Raw genomic sequence first — 25,793 nt, 5'->3', positions numbered from 1 at the left:
TCACCCTCAGACGGATAGACAGTCAGAAAGGACCATACAGACATTAGAGGACATGCTTCTTGCATGCGTTATGGATTTTGGTGGCTGTTGGGATCATCATTTGCCTTTAGTGGAGTTTGCTTATAATAACAGTTATTAGGCAAGTATAGAGATGGCTCCATATGAGGCATTATATGGTCGAAAGTGTAGGTCACCGGTTTGTTGGGATGAAGTTGGAGAAAGAAGGCTTACTAGACCAGAGTTGATACAATTAACTTCAGAGAAGGTTCGACTAATTCGTGATCGACTTTTGACTACTCAAAGTCGACAAAGAAGTTATGCTGACCCTAGGCGTAAAGATGTAGAATTTATGATTGGTGATCATGTATTTCTGAGAGTTTTCCCTATGAAAGGAATCATGAGGTTTGGGAAGAAAGGGAAGCTTAGCCCTCATTTTGTTGGTCCATTTGAAATTTTGGAGAGAATTGGAGCAGTTGCTTACCGTTTAGCCCTTCCACCTGGTTTTACACATGTACATCCAGTTTTTCATATTTCTATGCTTATGAAGTATGTACCAGATCCATCTCATGTTTTACAACCTCAAACCATGCAATTTAGGGATGATATGTCATATGAGGAGCAACCAGTAAAGATTTTAGATCGACAAATTAGGAAACTCCGATCTAAGGAAGTGGCTTTGATCAAAGTCTTGTGGCATAATCACTCAAGTAGTGAGGCCACATGGGAGGCAGAATCTGAAATGCGAGCCAAATATCCTCACTTATTTGATTCTTCAGGTTAGAATTTTGTCTATTCAAATTCGGGGACCGAATTTTTTTTAAGGGGGGAAGTATGTGGGAACCCATATATATTTATTATTTATTATTATTTTATTTTAATTAGCTTACAATAATTTAATATATTTATAAAAAATATATATATTTTATTGGATGGTTTGCTTATTTATTTTTAGATATATATATTATTTTTGAAATTAAATATATATCTGCAATCTGAACAACCCAGTTCAATAATAACTCTTATCCCATTCTACACCTAATAGAACTCTTGAAATATATATATATATACCCTAATCATCTCTTCTGCTAAACTTTGCTCTCAAAACCTGTTTGTCACCTCTTTTTTCTATCAAATACTCTTAACATGTATTTTCATTATGTTTTAAATTATTATTTATGTATATATATATATATATATATATATATATATAAATTTACTATTTATAATCTGATGTGTGCAGAGAATCTCTAAATTTTTACTTCTCTATTCATCACCTTCTATTCTGTTTTCAAGGTAAAAATTCTCATTCTTTATTCAATAATGGGTGAATTGATTTTATTTCTTTCCTCGATTTGTTACAACTACTCTAGAAATTTTTTTTTTCTTTGACCATTGGTATTGAATTGGGTTGATCATGATTACTGTGGATAGTAACCTTCAATTTAGATTTATATATATATATAATTATCATTCACTGAGCATCTAGCTTAAACCACGTTTTCTTTGTCTGTTATCTGTTTCAGATCAGTAGAATTCTGCAACTGATCCAAATATTCAGTCCATTTTCTGGAGAGGGACAACTTTGATTTGTTCTCATGGTATGCCCGAATTCATGTTTTCTCGGGCTAATAATTAGTTTAGTTTATTGAACAGTTTAAGTTTTTATTGAAATCTGTAGAGATTCCGCAGTTTATCTATGGGATATTTATGATGTTTATTCAGTATTTTGTTTATTTGGATTTTGTCTATTTTTGAAATTAGTAAGTGATAATATATTCATTTAAGATACTCTGATAAGGCTTACATGATTTAAGAATACTTAAATTATGCGCCGGTCACGATTCAGAATTTTGGGTCGTGACATTTTATGATTTAAATGATTATTTTCTTTAATGGTTGATTATCAAAACTCAATGTTCATGCGATAAAATTATGTTGTTTAAAGATTATTATATTACTTTTTTTAATAAAAGATAAAAATAATAATTTTTTTATTTATTATTCATACATCTCATAATATGCATATATTTATCTAAATTTTTTTTAAAAAAAAGTTCTTAGCATATTTTATTATAATTAATTAAAATATTTTCATTCAAACTAAGACGAGAATATAAAAATATAATCATATTCAATTTTTATAATTATAAATAATTTTGTTAATATCAAATACTTGTATTTGATGAGAATATTATATATATTTGATTAATATTTAGTTTAATTCTTAAACTTTTATAAATAATTTTTATTTTTAAAATTTTTAATCATTTAAAAATTATACAATAAAATTATAAATATATTGTGTAATGAATTGGCATTTAGCTGGTTTATAACCATTTTAGACAAAAATCCCAGTTGGCCACTTCATAAAAAAAAGCAGAATTAATTAAGAGCATTTTTAGTTTAACTAATTGATATATTATATAATTTATTTTATTATTATAATAAATATAAAATTATTACTTTATTATATTATATTATTTATTTTATTATTAAAATAAATATATACTTATTAATTTATTATATCCTATGATTTATTTGTTATTAAAATAAATATAATATTATTATTTTATTATATTTATGTAATTTTGTTTTATTAATAAATAAAAATTAAATAAAATTTTAAAATGTAATTATAAATAATACAGTAATTATATTTTTTTCCTTAAAACAATACAGTAATTACAGTAATTATATTAAAAAAATAATCTTAAAATTTTAAATTTTACACGTAAATGAATGATTTTTATAATAAATAAATATTTTGTATTTTATATCATTAATAAAAATAAAAATATATATACTTTAATAAAATTAGAGTATACTAACATATATAATAGGGGTGAGCATTCAGTTCAAACCGAACCGAATCGAACCGAACCGAATTAAATTATAAAAATCGAACCTTAAATTTTAGAAACCGAATCGAACCGAAATGGGTGAAAAGCCGAATCTAACCGAACCGCTCTATTTCAGTTAGGTTCGGTTTAAACCGATCGGTTTGATTTTTGATTGATTTTTTAATTTAGACTTGATTTTCAAGTTATTTGGTCTAATTTTAACTTTGGTTTGAACCTAATAACCATTAATCAATGAAATTAAACAATTAATATATATATAATTAAATATAATTCATAAATTTTTCATAAAAATAAATTAATTCAAAAATCAATTCGGTTTGATTTAGTTCAATTTGACTGTATAAATTACTATTCGATTCGGTTCGGTTTAATCGATTTTTTTCTCTTCAAAACCAAACTGAACTGAAATAACTAAAATTTTTATAATGTAAAACCGAACCGAACCGATTAAATTTTAAAATCGAACCGATTGAACCGAATTGACTCTGTTCGGTTCGATTTTTCAGTTTGAACCGAATTCTGCTCAACCCTAATATATAACATAACATAACATAACGTTGTGAATGACAATATTGTAAAAAAAAAAAAAGGAAAAAAATCGATGCTAATATTAAAAATATAAGAATTAATTGAATTAAGATTAAGATTAAGGGTATTTTTATTGAATAATAAAAAATTATACGAAAATTCATAAATAGCTATCGTTATAGAGTTAATAGAAAATACATTCGACTTTATCAGGTATTAGTTTCCTTTTTAATAGATTTATTAAATATATTAGTTCAGCTTTTTATATGTTTAATGACTATCAATTAGTTAAATCAAACACTAAAATTAACAATTACATATTTATTTAATTATCTTTAATAATGAGAAATTATTTAGTATTATTGGTGTGCATACATCCTCTAATAAAATGTTATGAATTAATTTTTATATTTTAAGGAAAATTAATCTTTATTTTTTTTTTGAAAAAAGAGTATTATTATTTTTAAAAAATACAAAAAAATAAAAAATTGAAAGCAACAAATAATTAAAAAATGATTTTTAAAAATAAAATTTTAATTTAGAATCAAAATTAATTTCATTAATTGTAATTTTATATTAAATTAATTTCAATTTTAATTTTAATTTTAATTTTAAACTAAACCATGTAATGCAACTCACGCGCCGATATGAAGCTCTGTATTCTATTTTGCCGTATTGAATTTGAAAACTCGTGGAGAAAGCCCACTTTGAAAAAATGGAAAAAGCCAACTCCAGGAGGCCCTCTGCAAAATCCCCTTTTCTGAAGAAAATTAAGAAAAAAAAAAACTTAAATAAACCAATTAAAAAAAACTATCATATAATAACTATCTTTTTAAATATATTAATAATAAAAATTATATATCATACAATATAATATAATATGATGCATTAATAAATTATATTATATTTAATTTATACAAATAATTATAACTAATTACTATTTATAATTATTTTATATTAAAATTATCAGTGTTTTAAAATTTCTCTCAATAAAAACCCCAGTTTTCAAAAACTTTGGAACCCGGTCTCGCTTCCTCGACGATTAATTCGCGAAACGCACGCTAATAATGAATCGGCGACAAAAAAAAAATTTAACATTAAAATAAATAATTAAATAAATTTCCAGATGAATGAGAAAAAAAAAGAAAAAAGAAAAAAGAGAAACTAGCCGTTAAGACTCGAATTCAAATGCCATTGGTCGCAAACGCCCAATTCACAAACAAAGCACACTCACTACTCTTCTTCGAGTCCTGTCCTGCAAATCGTTCTATCTCTAACGTTCCTTTCTCTCTCTACTTCTTTCTAGTTTATTCGCTCTTTCTGTAGCTTGCTGTGCGGATCTGCTTGTTTATCCTGAGAGATCTCGGCTTGAGATTTCTGTGAGTATTGTTTCCCTTTTCTTTTAATTTATTTCCTTGTAATTGGAGCTTTAAATTGTTAGAAATGGAAGCAAACTCTGTTCTTCGTCTACCTTCCTTGTATAATTGGATTGCATTACCCTAAAATGGAATGTTAATTGCTTTTCTCTCTAATCTGTCTTTGTATTTGTAGATTATGAATAAATTGTGGAGGGTTTTCCTCAACTTTCCTTTTTTGCTTAATTTTTTTATCCTTTGAAACTTGGAAGGTTTAGATAAGTTTTAGATCACAAAGTGCAGTTGCATTCATTGTATGAAACTCTTCTTGGAGCTTTTTTTGGCAATTTAAGTAGATTTTGATTAATGTAATTGCTATATCTGAGAAATTGTGTCGATTGCTGAATGTGGATCAAAATTGAAAAGGAGCAGAATAATGGGAGGAGGAGGCCCTTTTCCGTTTTGCTTCTCATTTTCCTAAATTATTTTGGGGGAAATTTAAGATAAAGAGAAATTGAAATAAACTGTTATGTGATTCCCCTTTGTAACTTCATTAAATTAGTTGATGCAACTTGTAAGCAATTCTACGCATAAAGTTAGGTTACAGTTAACAATCTAAATTGAAAGGGAATATGAAAAGAGGCACCAAATCAAGAGGAAGGAATTGGGTTCTAGTAATCTTAACTGAAAGGGTATACGACAAGAGGCACCAAATCAAGAGGAAGGAATTGGGTCCTCATCTTCGTTGCCGCTTCGCGTTTCTGCGTGTGTGTATAGATTTTACTTCGATAATGAAACTGAGTCAACTTTATCACTATGTTTCTTAGAGGCCAATAATTGAAGGAAAGATGTACAGCTATAATCTGGACTTCATAATTGTGCGATGAATTGCATGCAATTTTTTGGTGTTGCTTATTATTCGCATATTTTGGTTGTTACATTCTCAAGTGCTACAGAACTGTGAAGTTGAACTGTGGCATTGTTTTGAGTTCTTGTTGGTGCTACTGGAGCACATGCAAGTTTGAGAATAAGTTCTGTGTTATTTGTTTTGACAGGAGCAAATATGCTCATCAACTTTCTGGTTCTGATCATGTTGTTTGGTTGAATGTGAAATGAGTTTAGGTGCTTAGTATAGATTAGTTCATCAGTGGCAGAGTCTCAGGAATGTTCATTTCATGGTTTAGAAAGACAAATATTTGGTAAAGCGTCATGTGTAAAGCTGTAGTTGCTATTTTCCTATGGGAAAGCTAAATAAATTAAACTGTAGCTCTTGTTATTCAAAGAACAAATATAACAGTTACTTGTTTATTATCAAAGGTATTTGAATTTTGAAGTCCAGCATGTCTTATTTTGTTTCCTGTTGTTGACTGACCTCTGATATCTTGTTTGTGGATAATAATGGATTTGGCAGCAACTGATATTTCTGCAATTTCCACACCAAGAGAAACAAGACATTAATTTCATAGCCTCTCCTGCGGAAGCATAAGCTTGTGCTACTGTCTCTTCTAAATTTATATAGAGGGTAAGCGTAGATTGTATTATAAAGATGACAGTCAGAACTCCAGGAACTCCGGCTTCTAAGATTGATAGGACACCAGCGTCAACTCCTGGAGGTCCCAAAACAAAGGAAGAGAAGATTGTAGTTACCGTACGATTAAGACCTCTAAGCAAAAAAGAGCAGTTAGCCAAAGACCAAGTAGCATGGGAGTGTGTTGATGATCGCACCATTGTATTTAAGCCACCAACTCAGGAACGTACAGCTCAACAGGCCCCATTCACATTTGGTAAATTATCTGAAAATAATGGTCCTTTATATTTACAATTTTGATGTTTGATTTACAATATTAGTCTTCTATGTTTCTTCTGTCATATGAATAAAGCTGTTAAGGTTTTTGTTTTTTCAGATAAAGTTTTTGGTCCCACTTGTTTAACTGAAACTGTATATGAGGATGGAGTAAAGAATGTTGCTTTGTCTGCTTTGATGGGCATAAATGGTAATGCATAAACTACACATCTGTGCATCTGGTTATGTCATTTAAGCGTTATGTTTGATTATGTGGAACAAATTAATTCATATTTTATATTGCAGCAACCATATTTGCATATGGGCAGACTAGCAGTGGGAAGACATATACGATGAGAGGAATAACTGAGAAAGCTGTTAATGACATCTATAAGCATATAATGAATGTAAGCTTTATCCGAATCTGATATTGTTTGTTTTATGTTATTCACTAGTAGACTACAATGTATAAACTTTACTTTTAATTCTTTGAAACACACACGCACACACAAACACACACACACACACACACACATCCGAAGGCGGTTTATTTTAACTGATCTTTCATTTTTTGCCTGGCTGCAGACCCCAGAGAGGGATTTTACTATTAAGATTTCTGGACTAGAAATTTATAATGAAAATGTCAGGGACCTGCTGAATTCAGAATCTGGTAGAAATCTCAAGCTTCTTGATGACCCAGAGGTATACTCTATTAAGTGTAGATTTCTAATTATTCTTTTTCTGAAGGCTTCTCTCATAGAGTGAATCTTGGTCATTCCCACATGCAGAAAGGCACTGTGGTTGAGAAGTTGGTAGAAGAAACAGCAAATAATGACCAGCATTTAAGGCATCTGATTAGTATTTGTGAAGGTATTCTAGTTAAGTCCTTTATTTATAGTTAGCTTACCTTCCTTGCCAATGCATGTTATGATTAACTTATTACTGGTGTATTGTAGCCCAAAGGCAAGTTGGTGAAACTGCCCTTAATGATACTAGTTCGCGGTCACACCAAATTATAAGGCTGGTAAGATTGACAGATTATACATTCTATTGATACACGCTGACAACAGTTTTTCTGAGCAAAATAATATTTGAATTTCTTTTTGTTGTGGCTGCAGACAATAGAAAGTACTCTCCGTGAAAATTCAGATTGTGTGAGATCATTCGTTGCAGGCCTGGTAAAATTGAAAACCATTGCCTCGTACTGAAAAGTTACTTCTCTCAGTGATTGATTATATACTCTTGGGTTCATGACTTGCAGAACTTTGTAGACCTAGCTGGAAGTGAAAGAGCCTCACAGACACATGCAGATGGTGTCAGGCTCAGGGAAGGATGCCATATTAATCTTAGTTTGATGACGCTGACAACTGTGATAAGAAAGCTCAGGTCAGAATCTACTATCAGCATACTTCTTCTTACCAGGACTTATAATGTGCTGCTTTCATCTCCACCCTGCATTAAAGTAGACAATTATAATTATTCCTTCATCATACTCTTAGATGTTTCACTAGATTCCAAGATAATGCCTGTGCACTATGAAACAAGAGAAAAGAAGAGGAGGATTTGGAATTGAGAAATGCTGTCAGAATCATCAAACTAAGTTCACGCGCAAAATACCTGACCAAAATTTTGTAATTCATATAACTAATGTTGCTGACTGTTTATTTTCCGTTAAACAATGTAAAATAGCTGATGTTCCTTGATTGCACTTGAAATTTTACCCTTTTTTTTTCTTTGCAGTGTGGGGAAAAGAAGCGGTCATATACCTTACCGAGACTCAAAGCTTACTCGCATCTTGCAGCATTCCCTTGGTGGGAATGCACGTACTGCCATCATATGTACTTTAAGTCCAGCACTCAGCCATGTTGAACAATCTCGAAACACTCTCTTCTTTGCCACACGAGCAAAAGAAGTCACTAACAATGCCCATGTCAACATGGTATTAATCCTTTTGTTTCTTGACTTGTTTATTTGAGTTTAAAAATTTGAGTCTAATATCTTTTCTTACATTTTTTAAAAATTTTATCAGGTTGTTTCCGATAAGCAGCTGGTGAAGCATCTACAGAAGGAAGTGGCCAGGCTGGAAGCAGAGCTGCGCACTCCTGACCCTACCAAGGAGAAAGACTTGAAAATTCAGCAGGTGAACTGCCATATAAGTTTCAGTTTGTTGAATTTTTTATCGATGCTAATGAATGTGTCATATTTACATATCATCTTATTGTGCGTAGATGGAGATGGAAATGGAAGAATTAAGACGCCAGAGGGATCTTGCACAATCTCAAGTAGATGAGTTACGGAAAAAAATTCAAGTGGACCAACAGGTCTCTCTCTCTCTCTCTCTCTTTCTCTCTCTCTCTCTTTCTGGTCTGTTCTCTAAACCACTGGAATGCAGCCTGGCGCATTGGAATCTCCACGTCCATCAGTGAAGAAGTGTCTCTCTTACTCGGATGCATTGTTGCCAAAACAGGACAGCAAGGATTTAAGCCGCTTCGATAGAACAAGAAAAACTATGTTAAGGCAGTCTATGAGGCAATCATCAACTGCACCTTTCACTCTAGTGCACGAAATACGCAAACTAGAACATCTTCAAGAACAACTTGGAGAAGAAGCTAATCGAGCTCTTGAAGTCCTACAAAAGGAGGTTGCTTGTCATAGACTAGGTAACCAAGATGCAGCTGAGACGATTGCTAAACTGCAAGCAGAAATAAGAGAAATGCGATCCATTCAACCAGCTCCTAAGGAAGTGGAAATCGGCAGTGTTGTAGCTCCTAACAAAAGTGTCAGTGCCAACCTCAAGGAAGAGATAACCAGACTTCATTCACAGGGCAGCACTATAGCAGATCTTGAAGAGCAGTTGGAAAATGTTCAGAAGTCTATAGACAAATTAGTAATGTCTCTTCCAAGCAATAATCCACAATCAAACTGTGAAGCAGCTTCCAAAGCTAAGAATCAACCAAAGAAGAAAAAGATACTTCCTTTGGCATCAAGTAATGGTGCCAACAGGCAAAACTTTTTAAGGTCTCCTTGCTCACCACTATCAACTTCTCGGCAAATTTTGGAAAATGACATAGAAAATAAAGCTCCAGGGAATGAAGACATTATATCCTCGGAGACCCAGCCAGAGTCTGAGAAAGAGACCCCTACGAAGAGTGAAGAAGGTGGAGAAGTGTCATCGAAGGAAGGCACTCCAGGCTATAGACGTTCTAGTTCAGTTAATATGAAGAAAATGCAGAAGATGTTTCAGAATGCAGCAGAGGAGAATGTAAGAAGCATAAGAGCATATGTGACAGAACTGAAGGAACGTGTTGCCAAACTGCAATACCAAAAGCAGTTACTTGTTTGCCAGGTATAATATTTGAGTTCATTTCAACGTTTAGTTTGTTCCTTTGGCATTAGCATTGTAACTATATATCTCCTATCTTCCATTGATTGAGAAATTAATTCCATCTGCAACTTCCCTTTAGGTCCTTGAGCTGGAAGCAAATGAAGCAGCTGGATATAATCTTGAGGATGAAGAGAACATAAATGAACCAGAACCTCAAGTTTCCTGGCAAGTAACTTTTAGGGAGCAAAGGCAGCAGATCATTGAATTATGGGATGTGTGCTATGTATCCATCATACATAGGACACAGTTTTATTTGTTATTCAAGGGGGATCCTGCTGATCAAATATACATGGAAGTTGAGCTTAGGCGCTTGACTTGGCTGCAGCAGCATTTGGCAGAAATTGGCAATGCAAGCCCAGCTCGTGTTGGAGATGAGCCTACAATTTCTCTGTCATCAAGGTTCTTTTTCTCTCTTTCTCTAGCCTAGGAATTTACAAGAAATGGCACGTTGCATAACTTAAACAAGACTTTTATTTATCTCGTTTCCTGTTGATTTTGTAGTATTAGAGCATTGAAACGTGAAAGGGAATTCCTGGCGAAGAGGTTGACCTCGCGTTTAACTGTTGAGGAAAGAGATACATTGTACATGAAATGGGATGTTCCACTTGAGGGGAAGCAGAGGAAGTTGCAGTTTGTGAACAAACTGTGGACGAATCCCCATGATGCAAGGCATGTACAGGAAAGTGCTGAGATAGTGGCAAAGCTTGTTGGTTTCTGCGAAGGAGGAAACATGTCAAAGGAGATGTTTGAGCTCAATTTCGCCTTACCAACAGATAAAAGACCATGGATTGTGGGCTGGAACCCAATTTCAAACCTTCTGCATTTATGAGAAATCCATTTTTCTTTGTAAGTATTTCCTATTTCTGTACATGAAAATGAATTTTGGAGTTTTTCTCCATCATTCTAGATTATTTTTGGTTAAATTATGGTGTGACTTATTGTGCACACTCTGCATGAAAATGATTTGGATATTATCTTCACATTTCAATAACAGAAGAATTTATTGATTTTGTTTCTATGTGATGTATTACTTTTCACTTCTGATTATTGATGTCGTAAAGAGAGAACCCAAATCTTTAAAAAGGGCCTCCAAATACCATATAATAACAAAATTACCCTTCAATTGCTGCTGTTCATCTACATGGAAATTTCTCACCAATTTTAATGTATTGCTATGTAGTATGCATAGAAGGTTAATGCATAATGTCACCCAACCACAATAAAATGTTAATTAATTAGCCAAAGGACACAAAGATAGGTGTTGTTATTTAGGCCTATGGGCTCTAATGTGTTAAACTTCAAAGCCATCTTACTTTAGAATATGGACTGAACACATTCACAAAAGCTTGAGCAGTAGTAGCCATTCACTAATTTGATGACAAATTGGTGTATTAGCACCTCACCAGAAGCCATTCACTAGGCTCTGCCTGAACAAATAAAATATTAGTGCTCTCCGAATATGACAGTTATAACTTTCTTACATTCAGATTATCGGTTGACATTCTCGATTTAATACAATCATATGAGATATTTTATTTCATTGGATAACCCGCCGCCATCTCGCATTACACTCCTGCGCAAAGACGATATTTAATCATTATACTATATTGTGGGGAGTCCAATTGGGCGAGACAAGATCATCTCACTAAATTAATCACAATATACAATGATATACAACTCAACTCAACTCAACTAAGTCTTTATCCCAAAAAATTGGGGTCGACTATATGGATTCGCTTTCTCCACTCTAAATGATTTTGGGTGCTTAATCACAACATACAATGATATGTCTGCTTAAATTAAATTTGTAAAATATAAAATAAACTGCAGGTAATTAGATTAACATTATAATAATTGTGATGATCCAACTGATTAGATCCATTACAGGCAGTGCCTTTCCAAATAGTACATGACTAAACCACACCAAAGAACAAAGTTAGGCAACATTCACATGTGACCCAACATATTATTACTAGTGCTCTGCCACTTAGATATATTCATGCCCACACCAAATTTAAAGATACATAAAAAAGACTAATTAATCTCTCCAAGCAGGACTGAGAAATTTGAGACTCATCTGAAAATCTTTTCTAGCACTTAGGGAATGGAGTTCCACAAGTGCTAGCAACCTTCCTGGCGTTTGGTGTGTTGATGAATTTCTTCAGGTTTGGGTTCTTGAGGTATTGGCAAAGGCAAGGCTTCTGTTCTTTGATCTTGTCACAGCACTGTTTTGACGGTGGAGAAGATGATGTGATTGCACTCACACAAGAGCTCAGCTCTGCTGGGCTACATGTCACTGCAATTGTTACCTGTGCCTCGGCCAGGAGTAGCACCATCAGAGTGCAAACTACTACATATGATGTCTTCATTTTCAACACTTCGAACCTAAGAAAGAAATGGAGATAACTCACAGAAGAACTCGTCGGAGAGTGTGTGTGTGAAAGAGAGAGAGAGAGGGAGAGAGAGAGAGATGGTGGGGTGTTGTTGTGCTGCTTTAGGCTTCAGTAGCCTCCCTATTTATAGAAGGGAGGAAAGGTGAAAAGGAAGTCAAGAATGATTATACAATGAAGAAATTTTTATTCTTGACCTCCTTTTATTTTTATTTTTATAAAAATGTCGACAATTATAAGGCTGCATGTAAATTAAAAGAGAAAATTACTATTTAATTGCTGCATTATAGTGAAATTATAATTTATTTTTATATTTAAAAAAATACATTAATTATTCTTTAAATTTTGATCACTCATTAATCACATTTTAGTGTTTTGACTAATGATTAAATTAAAAAAAAAAATAGACGGAGGAACCAAACGACTAATAATTATGAGTCCACATTGTTAATTTTACAAAGGACTCATTTTTAGATAAGCAAAGCAGGGATGATAATGGGTAGGGTATCCACGAAAATCACTTTATCCAAACCCAAATTCAATTAATATTTTCAAAACCCGAACCCGTCCCAAACCCGATTGAAATTTATTCTCAACTACTCGAATCCGTCCCAAACCCGATTATTATTACTTGAAAAATACCCGAACCCGTTTAATTTTATATATTTAATTAATAATCTATATAAAAAATTATTTTTATTAATAATTTATATTTTAAAATTTTAATAATTTCATAAAATATTTCAATTTTATTTTATATAAAATAAAATATATAAAAATTTATAAATATTATTTAAAAAAACATATATTTTATATTTAATTAAATATTTGTATAAACAGATTTGGGGTAACGTATACCCAACATATAAAACTTGAACCTGACCCGAACCTTCACGGGTATTAAATTTTAAACCCGAACATGTCCCAAACCCGATTATATACTACCCAAACCCTTCCTATTTCGGTCGAATCGAGTACCCACAAAAATCTGATCCGTTGCCATCCCTATGTGCAAGTACTAAATTTATGTGCTTCCAAAGTATGGTAGAATTCTCCTTTTATATCTCTAACAATAACAAATAAGTTTTGTCGATATGGGTGGGTCTGGATACCCTTCTAATCATGAATTGGATTGAGCTTCCTACTCACATTACAACAAATCTAGATTTTAACGATACTTTTTTAACATCATTTTATATACATGATGTTAAAAGTAATAAAATAACATCAAAATAATATATTTAAACGTATAAAGTAATAAATAATATATATAACATCATGCATAATAATACCATAAATTAGTGTAAAAATAATATTAAAAACTCTACATCACGGATTTATATACATCGTTAAGTACTTGTTGATGTATAATTCTCATTAACAATATATTTTAAATAGCATATAAGACATATTGTCAAAGTCTTCTTAATTTTAATAAAGTTTCGTTTTCTCCTTAAAAAAATGTGAACTATTGATTAAAACCAAATGTATATATAAAGTTAAGAAACTTGAATTTATGGAAGCAACCGAGAAAGAGTTTGTAGAAATTCTCTTTGTAGAGCAAATAAAGAGTTGAGCCTAATATAAGTCTTTCATTCCTTCCATCAAGATTTTGAAAAGATACAAAGAAAACAAAATTAATGATGAGAAGGAACGAAAGAAAGATGAATTGAAATTGAGCTTTTTCACACTTTGGTGTGGACAAATGAAAATGGGAATCTAAGATTCAATTTCTTTTAATTTTTGTCTCCATTATTTTCATTTTTTTCTAAAACCCATGATTTTCAAAATAAATTATTGCTTCCTTCCAATGTAGGCATACATGATTTTTTCAGTGCTAATCATTTATGCAATATTAAAGTCTTTCCTTTATACACATATATATAGTATGGTTGCTTATTTAGTTTTGGGACCTTTGGTACAAATATAAGTGTTGTGAATAGAGGATTAAATTTGATTTATTATGAATTTAAAATATAAGATATATGGTGATACTGATTTATTAAATATATGAATTTCATATATTTATATTTTAAATCTATAATAAATTGTGGCTAAATAAAAATTTCTTGTAAGAAGGTTGAATTTTCTTTTAATGTTCGAAAAATTTTAAAGGAAAAAATATATTTGATTTAAATTCTTAATTTTTTTAATGAATTCAAATTTAGTTGTGTTGAATTGTGAATCAAGTTATTATTAAAAAAATTTAAATAAATTTGTGAATTGTGGTATTTTGAGTTGAAATATTAAAATTTGAAAAAAAAAATTTAAATTAATTAAATTCAAATGACTCAATTTCAAGTTAGATTATATATCATCGATTTAACGTCAAGATGGATTCTTGCACCTCTTTTTATACACATTAAGAAAAAGGGTATGGAGACTTTCTTGTATTGAATGTCCAATTGCATGGGTTGATGTTTATTTTCTTGCTAGCAACCAAACCCATTGAATATAATTTGGTAATTGCTATAGTCATAAATAGCAAGCATAATTGATCTTCCACCACCTTTAGAGCTTATTTTATAGAAAAGAAAGGTGAATAAAAAAAAATGAGTGAAATTATAAAATAAAATAAAATAAAATATATATAAAATAAATATTATTATTTTTCTTATAATTTTTTTTTAAAAAAGAAAGTGATTTATTTAATTTAAGTTTCTCAATTTAAAGGAAAAAACTATCTCCTACTATATAATCCATTAATTATTACTTTAGCTATTGTGTCTGCATTGAAAATTAAAAAAATAATAATAAATATATAAATTTATTTCTGAATTTATAAAAGAAAAATCCTTATGACACTTTAAATTTTTAAAACGTCCTATAAAACACTTTTAACTTTTAATAAATGTCACATAACACACCTTAACTCTTATAAAAATGAAATTAAGGTACCATTCAGATTTTAGTCAATAGATCATCATGTCAACGTAATTGAAATTCACACTCAGTTTTAAGGATATTTTAACTCTACTTTATAAAAGTTGAGTTGACGTTTTAAAAATTTAGGATATTACAAGAATTTTTTTTAATAAAATTTAAGAATAAAATGATAGATTCAAGGAAAAAAAAAAAAAAAAAAAGAGTAAGTAAAGAGGTTAATGGTGATGGTAGGGTGGGCTGGGCATATGCTTGGTTTGGAGCTTGGAAATCATAATGGCATGGCATGGGTTAATTGCTGGATCATGTGTGTGTATATATATATATATATATATATATATTAATGATTATAAAAATAAAAAAATATATATACAAGTGAATTACAATTAAGATTCTAACATTTTCAAATACTAGACAATTTATAATTTATAATCTTAATATTTTTAATTTTTAAAAATATATAATTTTTAAACTAGGAATTTAAACCTAAATATTTTTTTAAGGAATTACTATTTTCTTTATTAAATTCAACAAAATAAGTATTTAAATTAAAAAAAAATAACTATTGAAACTAATTTATAAATTCAATAGAATTTGAACTTCAACATATGATAATATTCAATAATTAATATGTAACTTTTAATTTATGAAAAATATTATTAAAAGGTTAATTTTTAATTTGCATTTAAAAAAATAATAATATGAATTATTAAATTAAAATTAATTACATAAATAATTTAAAGTTCAATGATCATCTAAGCATGAAGGTGGACCCAAGCATGAGCATCAAGAAAGAGGCAGATAGTAAATCTATGCAGAAAGAGAAAGTAGTCCTCCCTAATCATTTCTTGAAATTGGTACATTAATTAGTACAATATTATTTATATACATTAAAAAATTTTCCCCATTTTCTAAAAAATTATATGATATGACCCATCAATATTGAAATATTATTTTTCTATTTATTATAAAACTATGGCCAATTTGATGTAGGAGCTTGGACCACCTACTTTTTATTCCAATTTGGTACTCTTTAATCCTCCCATTAATGTTTCAATTAATAGTGTGGCCTTATTTATTATCAATTGTAGTTTGGAATCAATTTTCTGAAATATAATTTATGTATAAAAAATAATTTTTATAAAATTAATTTTTTATAAATATTTTTTATTATTTAATTATAATATTAAATTAATAATACGTATTTATATTATATATAAAAAAGGGGTTTTATAATTTAATAAAATTACAAAAATTTAAAAAATAACTTATAATTGGAAATGATATAAGCGTGAACGTGGGACCAAGTGCATGAGAAGCATGGGAATGAATAAAAACCCCACTAATCATGAACCTAATCCATCCCTATTGAAGAAATTGTGGTCCCCACTTTTGTCACTACAGTCGTTGATATTGGCCCTTTCGGTGATTTTCATTCTCTCTTTTATTTCTTCTTGTGTTCCTCATCATTACTTTGACTTCGTTTTATATTTTCTTTTCTCATACTATTTTTTATTAAATATATTGATTAATTATTAATTAATTATAAACACTTTATCTTCATAAAATTTTTAATATTTATAAATTAAAATTAACTTATAAATATATTTATAATTTAATTTTTATAAGTTAAGTTAAATATTTTTTTAATTTAATTTTTGTAATATAAAATATATTTTTTTGTTAATAATTATTATAAATAAATTATTAAAATTTAATTAATAATGAAATATACAAATTTTTTAATTTAAATTTTGTTGGATGAAGTGAAAAATTCTGTAAATGAGAAACTTACCTTATTATAAATTTTCAATAACTTAATACTAAAAATAAATTTCTGTGTATCATTTTCTAATTTTTAAATTGTAAGATCGTGTATGTAAATCTTACAATCAAATTATGTTAAATATTATGTTTTTATTCTTTTTTATTTTATATTATATGATTTTACGATTTATATGTATTTTAAAATTACATGCTTGTTATAACAAGAATTAGATTAATTATTATTATTTTTTGAGTTAAAATTTTTAAAAATAATATTAAAATTTTTTTTTTACATCCTTAAAAGTATATATAAATAAAAAAAATTATTTAAAAATAATTTATTATAAATTTAAAATATAAATATATAAATATGATAAATTAAATTTAAATAAGAACTTGACTGTATTCATAATTAGTAGCCGAAAGCATTACATGGGGCAGAAGTCGTATTTTCATAGAAGGCATATGGATAGCGTGCAGCCGAAAGTTTTCATAGCTTGGTGCGACTCTTTTGGGGTGCTATTGGATGAGCATTATCTATACCATTATGGATTTATTTAAAATTCTATTTATAAGAAATCCCTTATTTATAGCAAGCTGTGTGAATATCCAATGGATAAAAAATTATTTATATATATTTTTAACTATGACCTACCATAATTCTAATAAAATGATAATTGTTGATTGGTTAGATATAATTTTGTAATTTTAAAAAAATAAAAATTTCATAATTTGTTAAAAAATAAAATAAAATCCAATTAAAATAAACATTAATGGTTTATTAATTTGGTTTATGTTTAATGGATAAAATAAAATGAGTTTGAAATGAATTATTAATTTTATGTTTATTTTATTTATTAGATTGCTCATATTAATTAATTTGAATTACTTATTAGATTATTATTGAAAAAAAAAATTTTGATTAAATTTATGATTTGTGAATTTTTAAAATTAAAATGTTATTTAAAAATAATTATATATAATTTTTAATTAAAATAAAGATTGATTGGGTAAATTTAATTGAGTCAACTTCAGATTAAATCATTCAAATTATCGAGTTGACCATTAATTTTACAAAATATTAAAATTCAAGATATCATGAATTAAAAATGAATTATTAATCATTTCAGATTTTACATGTTTACATCAAATTAATGGATTTATCAAAATTTATCACTCTGAAACTCTTGGAAAAAGGATTTCTATGGCAAAGATATTGATTCTGATAAGATAAATAAATTAATAAATAAATAAATGTGAGTATTTTGAATAGTAAATAAGGAAATAGAGGAATTTACTTATTAGCTAGAAGGGTATATAAGATTAGGAATAGCGATAGGTAGAGTACCTGGGAAGATTATCTTATTCGAACTCAAATTTAATCAGTATTCTCAAAACTTGAGTTCGTTCTAAACTCAGTTATTATTATTTGAAAAAACTTGAACTCATTTAATTTTATATATTTTGTTTAATAGTCTATATAAAAAATTATTTTGATTAATAAATTATATTTTAAAATTTAATAGTCCTATAAAATATTTAAATTTTATTTTATATAAAATATTTAAATTTTATTTTATATAAAATAAACTATATAAAATTTATAAATATTATTATAAAAAATATATATTTTATATTTAATTAAGTATTTATATAAATGGGTTTGGGTAACGAATACTTAATATATAAAATCTAAACCCATCACAAGTATTATTTTTCAAATCGAATCCATCCCAAACTCGATTATAAATTATCTATACCCATCTTATTACGATTCGATTAGATCAAATACTTGTAAAAATCTAACCCGTTGACATTTCTATTGGCTCTTTCTTACTTTAACTTAGTATATTATAAACTCGACATGTAAAATATATAATAAAATCCACCTATTAAATATATGGCTACACATATTTATGTTTTTTGTTTACCACGAATTAGTTCCAAACAATGATTTCCGAAAGTATATGTTCTTCACAAATTAAACCTTATTCAGATTTGATTCAGATTCTTCCGAATGATATTGGCGAGATAACTACTCCAGATTTATGTCTTTTTAGTTTAGGATTTTAATAGTTTTAGGGAATTTATAAATTAAAATACTTTATATGCACTAAAAGAATAATGCATTCATACTCATGAAATTTTAATTATTTTTTAAAAATATAGAGTTTATATATATATTTTTTAAAAGCATTAAATAATTTCTTTAATAATAATAATAATAATAATAATAATAATAATAATAATATTATTATTATTATTATTATTATTATTATTATTATTATTACACAGGTAGTATGACATCTCTACTAATGTCCATTTGACATTATTTAAATCATGATTGAGAGGTGAATGTTTAGGAAGCTATTTATATGGTTTAGGAAACTATTTATCAAGATAGCCAATCATAAGGTGATATAACTCACTCAAAATCGAGTCAAAAAGTTGGTGAAACAGCATGACAATTAAAAAGTCAAAGAGTCAACATGGTCAAAAGGTTACGAGAGATTACTAGCCCAAACATCATATTGCTTGACCAGGATTGAGCATCACAGTGCTCGGAGAGAACTGAGCCAAGTATCAACTCACGTAGAAGCTACCGAGCATTAGAAGGAATAGATGCTCATCTAGTTGACCTGAAGAGCACCTAACCAAATACGGATATAGGAATCAATCACGAAGACAGATTTACAAGGCGCCAATCTCAGAACAAAAGCAAAAAATGCCAGGATTCTCACCACTGATTTCATAGTGTCTCTCTTAGCCTTTAAACTATAGATACTAGGGAACAAGACTGAAACTAGTTACGCTTTTACATACTACTGAAACTCTATAAAAAATCTATTTTCTCGTACTTTTAAAATTAATCTTTAACTTGAGCATTGGAGTGACCTGCCATTAATAACCTCATATTTTCTTTGTGTTATAAATTGATTTGCACCAGAATTGGTCAAAGAGACTCATAGCAATATTATGAAGTAATCTAATTTGTCTTCCTCTACTTTTTACGTGCAAAAGATTAGAGAATGAAAAAAATTTTGAATATTTATTTTTATGACGAGAAAGAGAGAGAGCTCCCTTTAATTATATAATCAATCAATTATTATTTGACCAAGTACTCCGTCAAATCTAAAAGAATTATTTATCAAGGTAATCTTGTGAATTGATTTCCATGGATGGAAAACATTTCTCAATGTTTTCTTCATCATTTCCGCAATGATGTCCCATTAGCTAATTTGGGTTTATAACAAATCTACTTTTAGAAAGGAAGAAATTAATAAGAATTAGGCGAAGCCATACACATACACATTTTAAAAACTCATTATATTTAAATTGAGTGTCACGACCCAACCTATGGGCCGGACCGGCACTAGGACCTGGGCCAGCCTAAAGCCCCCGAGGCCCGTAGTAAGCCTTAACTATTCATTAACCCAACTCTAAGGCCCATTGGGCCCAAATTCAAGAAAACAAACGGACAGAGTCCGGCCATAAAATGGACTTTCCAACGGGGAGTTTTCGACTCACCCGACCTGTAAACACAATAAACAATCCATTGGGGAGCTCAGCTCACCCTCCACATACTCATCAACATAATAATAAATGGGAGCTCAGCTCCCTCATCCAATCCATCAAACAGACTTAAAATATTAAGTTTACAGGTCCAACATGAATATAATATTACATACCAATTTCAAATAATTACTGCTAACACATGCGGAAATTCTAGGAGTAATTAAAATTACACAATATTGATAAACAACCTGCGAAGTATAAAAGCAGGTTATCCCAGAATAAATATCCTCCTGTGGCCTGTAAAAATTTTTGAACAGGAGTGAGCGTTCGACTCAGAGAGTAAAATATCAATCTTAACTATAATCTCTATAACTATCTGAAACTAATGCAACCTGTAGAGTGAAATGCAACATACACAACATTTTCACATCATAACATCAAAAAGGTAATTTGGAGCACTCACACACCCTGTAGTATCAATCATAACATATGGGAGCTGATCCTATACACTCTCTTAAATCCAACTCGGTGCCACAATTACTCAAGCTCGGACTTCCACTTAATAACCAAATCGAGGGTCCCATGAATTACTCAAGCCGTGACTACCCTCGAAGGATCGGGTCCCAATTACTCAAGCCGTGGATCGCCTGGCCCTATCCATAGTCCACACCACATCACACGCACGCCAACGCACGCACACTGCTCCAAATTACCACAACAACATTCATGGCACATTAACAGTTATGAATGCAACATAATTCGTGCCTAGAGTTTAACTACATAAATATATGCATATAAGTGATGCATGGGGCATGCTGAACATATAATAATATCGAAATTACAATTAAAATTAATATTTTACTCACAGACTTGACGACAAATTACTGTGGCGGTGGCGGAGGAAGAAGGTCATCAGCTCACCTGACAATCATATTACATTTATTTAATACAATCTGACTCAATACAAATAAGGAAAAAGACCAATTACGTCCTAAGTCGTGCCGAAAATCCGGCAGAGTCTCCCCTATACCTAGGACCTATCCAACCTGCAAAAGGGCTAAAAACGCACTCCTATGCTCACAATCCATACATCAACAGTTCAATCATATCACACAGCCCTCCCGCCCATCAAATCAATCATCCATCACAATACGCAAAATTTCAATTTAGTCCTTATTATTGATCATTTTTGCAAAACCGCCCAAACAAGCTCTAAAAATTATAAAACTTTGCCCCATGTCCTTAGCACTATTACTAAGCTATTGCAAAAAGAATCGTAATTTTCTAAGCTACCACGAATATTTTATGGATTTTTAATCCTATTTAAGCACTAGAAAATTACGTAAAAACTAGGTTCGGGTTTACCTTTGCCGATTCCGACTTCGGGGACGTGCTCGGGACGTCTGACAATGGGGGGCTAGCCAAAACCTCGGCCCAATTCGGAGACTTTTCCGGTCACGGTCCGTTCGCCCAAATTTGCGCACCGGTCCAATCGTCTAATTTCCGCGAATCGAGGATACCTACACGAAGCCCATAACACGGGGGTTAGCACATAAATTTTTCAGAATTTTCTAAGCTCATTTAATGCTCGAAATTACACTGCGAAGTTCCGTGGGACCCACCGAAAAACGGTGTCGAAAAAATTCGAAATTTATTTCTTTGATAAGCTCTCGACGAATGGAGCGTGCTGGTGGCCTCGGTTTCCTCGTGGGATTCACGGTTTTCGAGAAATCTAGCCCAAAAGTCGAAATGGGCTAAAATCTTCCCGAGCAAAAATCGGACAAACCGCTCGATAGATTTCGGCGTTCTTGGTGTCTATGGAAAGCTCTCGCCGAGTAGATGATTTTAGACACAAGACCCAGTCCAATCGGTGGCCGGATCGGCCGGATTTGGCCGGAGAAACTAGAGCGACGCGCGCGCGCAGGGGAGGGGAGGAGAGAGAAAAGAAAGAGAAAAGAGAGGGACGACGCGCGCGGGAGAAGAAAAAGGAAAGGGAGCCGGTTCGATTCGACCGGTCCGATCTGGTCCGGTTCGATTCGAAATACAAAATTTTGAATTTTTACTCTGCCTCGGGACCGAAAACGAGGTCCAAAAATTCTGAAAAAATTCCGTAAAACTCAGAAAAATACGTAAACTCCAAATATATTTTTAGTTTTGCCACGTGGTCTTTAAATTAATTTTTAAAAATCATCAAAGTTTATATTTTCGGAAAATCGAACCCGATTTTTAAAATCCGAAAAAATCTCAAAAAAATTCCTAAAATTTAAATAAAATTTAAATATCAAAAATACCCATAATTAATAAAATTTTGGGGTGTTACATTGAGGACTTTATTTATTTTGTGAAAAATATTTTGTATATTGAAATTTTTTTATAAAAATTGTTTTTTAAAATGTTTTTCTCATAATTTTTTTTTATTATTATTTGGTTACAAAGTTAAACTAATTATATGTATTTATGTCATGTATATATAAATATTTTCACATTTTAATAAGATTATCAAAATCAAGAAAATGATTTTCTCTTTTAAAAATAGAAAGTTATTAATTTTTTTTTAAAAAAATATTTTTATTGATATATTTTTTTAAATACCCTAAACGTTAGAAAATATAAAAAAATATATATTTTTTGCAAAATAAGTAAGGCTTAAGTTTAGGATATTTATAATATGAATCATGAAATTTATAATTATGCTTTTGTATTTATATTATTTGCAACATAAAAGACACTAGAACGAAAGTAAACAATTCAAACAATTGAAGTAATAAACCAACAAGATTGGGAATACAGCTTAGATCTTTTAATTCTTGTAAGCCTATTTTATAGAAAGAAAAGATAGGAAAGCAAAAGTGAGTGTAAAGAAAATGAAATTCTTATGAAAAAGAAAATTATTATTATTTTTCTTATAAATTTTTTTCATAGGAAAAGAAAGTGATTTACATATATTTTTTATGTTTTGATAAAAAAAAGAAAATAATTATATTTTTTAAACTTATATTGAATAAATAAAATTTTATTAAAAAATGATTATGTTGAATAATTCGATATAATTTTATAGTTGAATAATTTTTTTATTCAATATAGTTATATAAAATATAATTTTATTCATAATAAAATTATAGGAGTTGAATAACAATTTATTCTCATATCAAATCTATGTTTTGCATGCATATTTAAATTAAATTAAAAATTAATTTGTGAAAGTGCATGTGAGGAAAAAAAAACATAAAAGGAAAATAGAAAAATTAACACTGCTTTTAACTCTTTTCTATTAAATTTGAATAAAAATAAAATGACTCAAAATGTTCTTTTCATATATATCTTCACAAAGTTTTTCCTTTTTTTTTTTTTTTTGTAAAATGAGGAATTGAACTTTTAATTTTTTTTTTTTTACAAAATAAGAAAATTAGCTCTTTGTTTTTCCTTCTCTTATCCTTTTTCTCCCCTTTCCTTATTACAAAACAGGCCCTAGAGTCTCAATCTTGAACTTTTATCACTAGGTCAAATTCTTATTGGTTACAATTGCATAATGGGAAACTTTATTTATATATATCAAGTAAATAATTAAATAAATTAATCAATAATCAGATATAACTTCAACAGTAACTTATATATATATATATATATATATATATATATATATATATATAATTCTTACAAACATTGAGCCAATGATTTCATTACTATTGCTAAAACTTCTCTATGTACTCTCTTCTTGTTTCTCATTCTCTCTCTTTACAAACTTCTTAATCTTATTTTTAATTTAAAATTTTACTATAAATAATGGTAGCCCCTATTTATTTTTTTTTAATTTATTTTCAATAAAATCATATATATTTTTTCAATAAAAGAGCTATTTTTATTTTTCTTATTTATTTCATTTTATGAAAATGCACCTTTTTTTATTTTTTTATGAAATTGAATTCTCCATATGATTGTCTTCTCTTTTTGTAGTTATGGATTTCATATTTTTTACTTGAAAGTTTTTTTTTTGGAAGAATGTGTTTACTTATCTCAAATTATTGTTGCTTTCAAATTATTTTATGAGATTTATTTTATTTTATAAGATTATATATTATAATTTTTTAATATTATTATTTTTTTAGTAGAAATGTTATATAATTATTTTATTGATTGAATATACTGTTTTTTTTTTTCATTACAGAGTAAGAATAGCAATGGAGTGGGGCTGGTCGAGGGCGAGGATCACTCCTATCCCTGCTCCGCAGGTGTTCGGGATCGGTGCAGAGACTTCCCTGTTGGAGAATGGAGCGAAGTAGATTTCCCTACAGGGAATTTTTTTTTTATTTTAATTTATTAAAATATAATATAAATTTATTTACTAAAAATCAAAATAATTAAAAATATAAGTTTTAAATATAATTTTACAATATATTTATATTTTTTTATGAAATTATAATATTTAAATAGATAAATAATAATATGTTATTATGCAGAATAAATTACGAAAATTTGGGGTGGAGACAGAGAGATTGTTGGTAAGGTAACAAAACCCTATACTTTTCAATACAAAATCAATAAACCTAAAAAAGATGAAATATTTTGTGAAAAAATCTTCAAGCGTATAAAAAAATGAAATTTGTGCTTGTAAAATCTTAGAAAATTAATTAGATTTAAGTTGATTGGATTGAATTTAACAACTTTAATCATCTCTACTATAAAAATAGAGAAAAGGGGAATTGAATTTAAATCTCTCAAATTCAATACATATACTTATTATCATTAGACTGCTGCTTGAATAACATAACACTTTAATAAAAAGAAAATCATTACTCTAAGTTCCATGTAACCTAAGCTATTTACCCTTTTCTCAATCATTAAGAATTGGGTTAATGCATTAATAGCTTTGTGAAGAACAAAAAAATAATGAATCCTCCATGTTTACTTATTCAAAACAGCTAGAGAAATGAAATATAAAATAATATAATATTATTAAAAAGGAGGAAAGGCTAATCTGTAAAGCAACAAAGACCCTTATATAATTATCCAGGTAATAATTTACCTAAGCATGCTAAAAGTCATTCCAATTCCACATTGGAGCATGACTACACAGTGCTAATATAAGGATCTTAGTCAAGATTTGAGTGCTTGAAATTACTCTTAAAAACTATAGGATTAGAGTGCTTGAAATCATTATGTGGGTCCTTACAAATCATGAGATATCCCCCTTTTAATCCTCATGCTTTGAATATTCACCAGTGTTATTCAGCATATCAAGAGACATCTCCATATAATCTCTGATATCCAGTCAATTTTTTCTGTTCAAATTATTCCACTCATTTTTTTTTAAGAGCAAACTCTTCC

The 25,793-nt window shown here is 29.3% G+C and overlaps 2 protein-coding genes across 2 annotated transcripts; one reads left to right on the top strand and one right to left on the bottom strand.

The window, feature by feature from the left end:
* Window positions 1-4,595: 4,595 nt before the first annotated feature.
* LOC110634226 (kinesin-like protein NACK1) lies at window positions 4,596-10,917 on the top strand. The gene is made up of 15 exons (XM_021783171.2): window positions 4,596-4,768; window positions 6,156-6,528; window positions 6,649-6,738; window positions 6,834-6,934; window positions 7,113-7,229; window positions 7,316-7,397; window positions 7,484-7,551; window positions 7,646-7,705; window positions 7,789-7,913; window positions 8,268-8,466; window positions 8,557-8,667; window positions 8,756-8,848; window positions 8,920-9,873; window positions 9,992-10,311; window positions 10,414-10,917. Exons 2-15 carry the CDS (start codon window positions 6,291-6,293, stop codon window positions 10,739-10,741), a joined length of 2,886 nt encoding a protein of 961 aa, XP_021638863.2. The 5' UTR covers window positions 4,596-4,768; window positions 6,156-6,290; the 3' UTR covers window positions 10,742-10,917.
* Window positions 10,918-11,729: 812 nt separating this feature from the next.
* Window positions 11,730-12,373, bottom strand: LOC110634241 (non-specific lipid-transfer protein 2-like). Its single transcript, XM_021783184.2, has one exon. The coding sequence runs from the start codon at window positions 12,279-12,281 to the stop codon at window positions 12,003-12,005; it is 279 nt and encodes a 92-aa protein (XP_021638876.2). The 5' UTR covers window positions 12,282-12,373; the 3' UTR covers window positions 11,730-12,002.
* Between the last annotated feature and the right edge of the window lie 13,420 nt (window positions 12,374-25,793).

This window comes from Hevea brasiliensis, chromosome 9, assembly GCF_030052815.1.
Source record: "Hevea brasiliensis isolate MT/VB/25A 57/8 chromosome 9, ASM3005281v1, whole genome shotgun sequence".
Lineage (NCBI taxonomy): Eukaryota > Viridiplantae > Streptophyta > Magnoliopsida > Malpighiales > Euphorbiaceae > Hevea > Hevea brasiliensis.
Note: the sequence above shows the minus strand (reverse complement) of the source record. Positions and strands in the feature narration are given on the sequence as shown.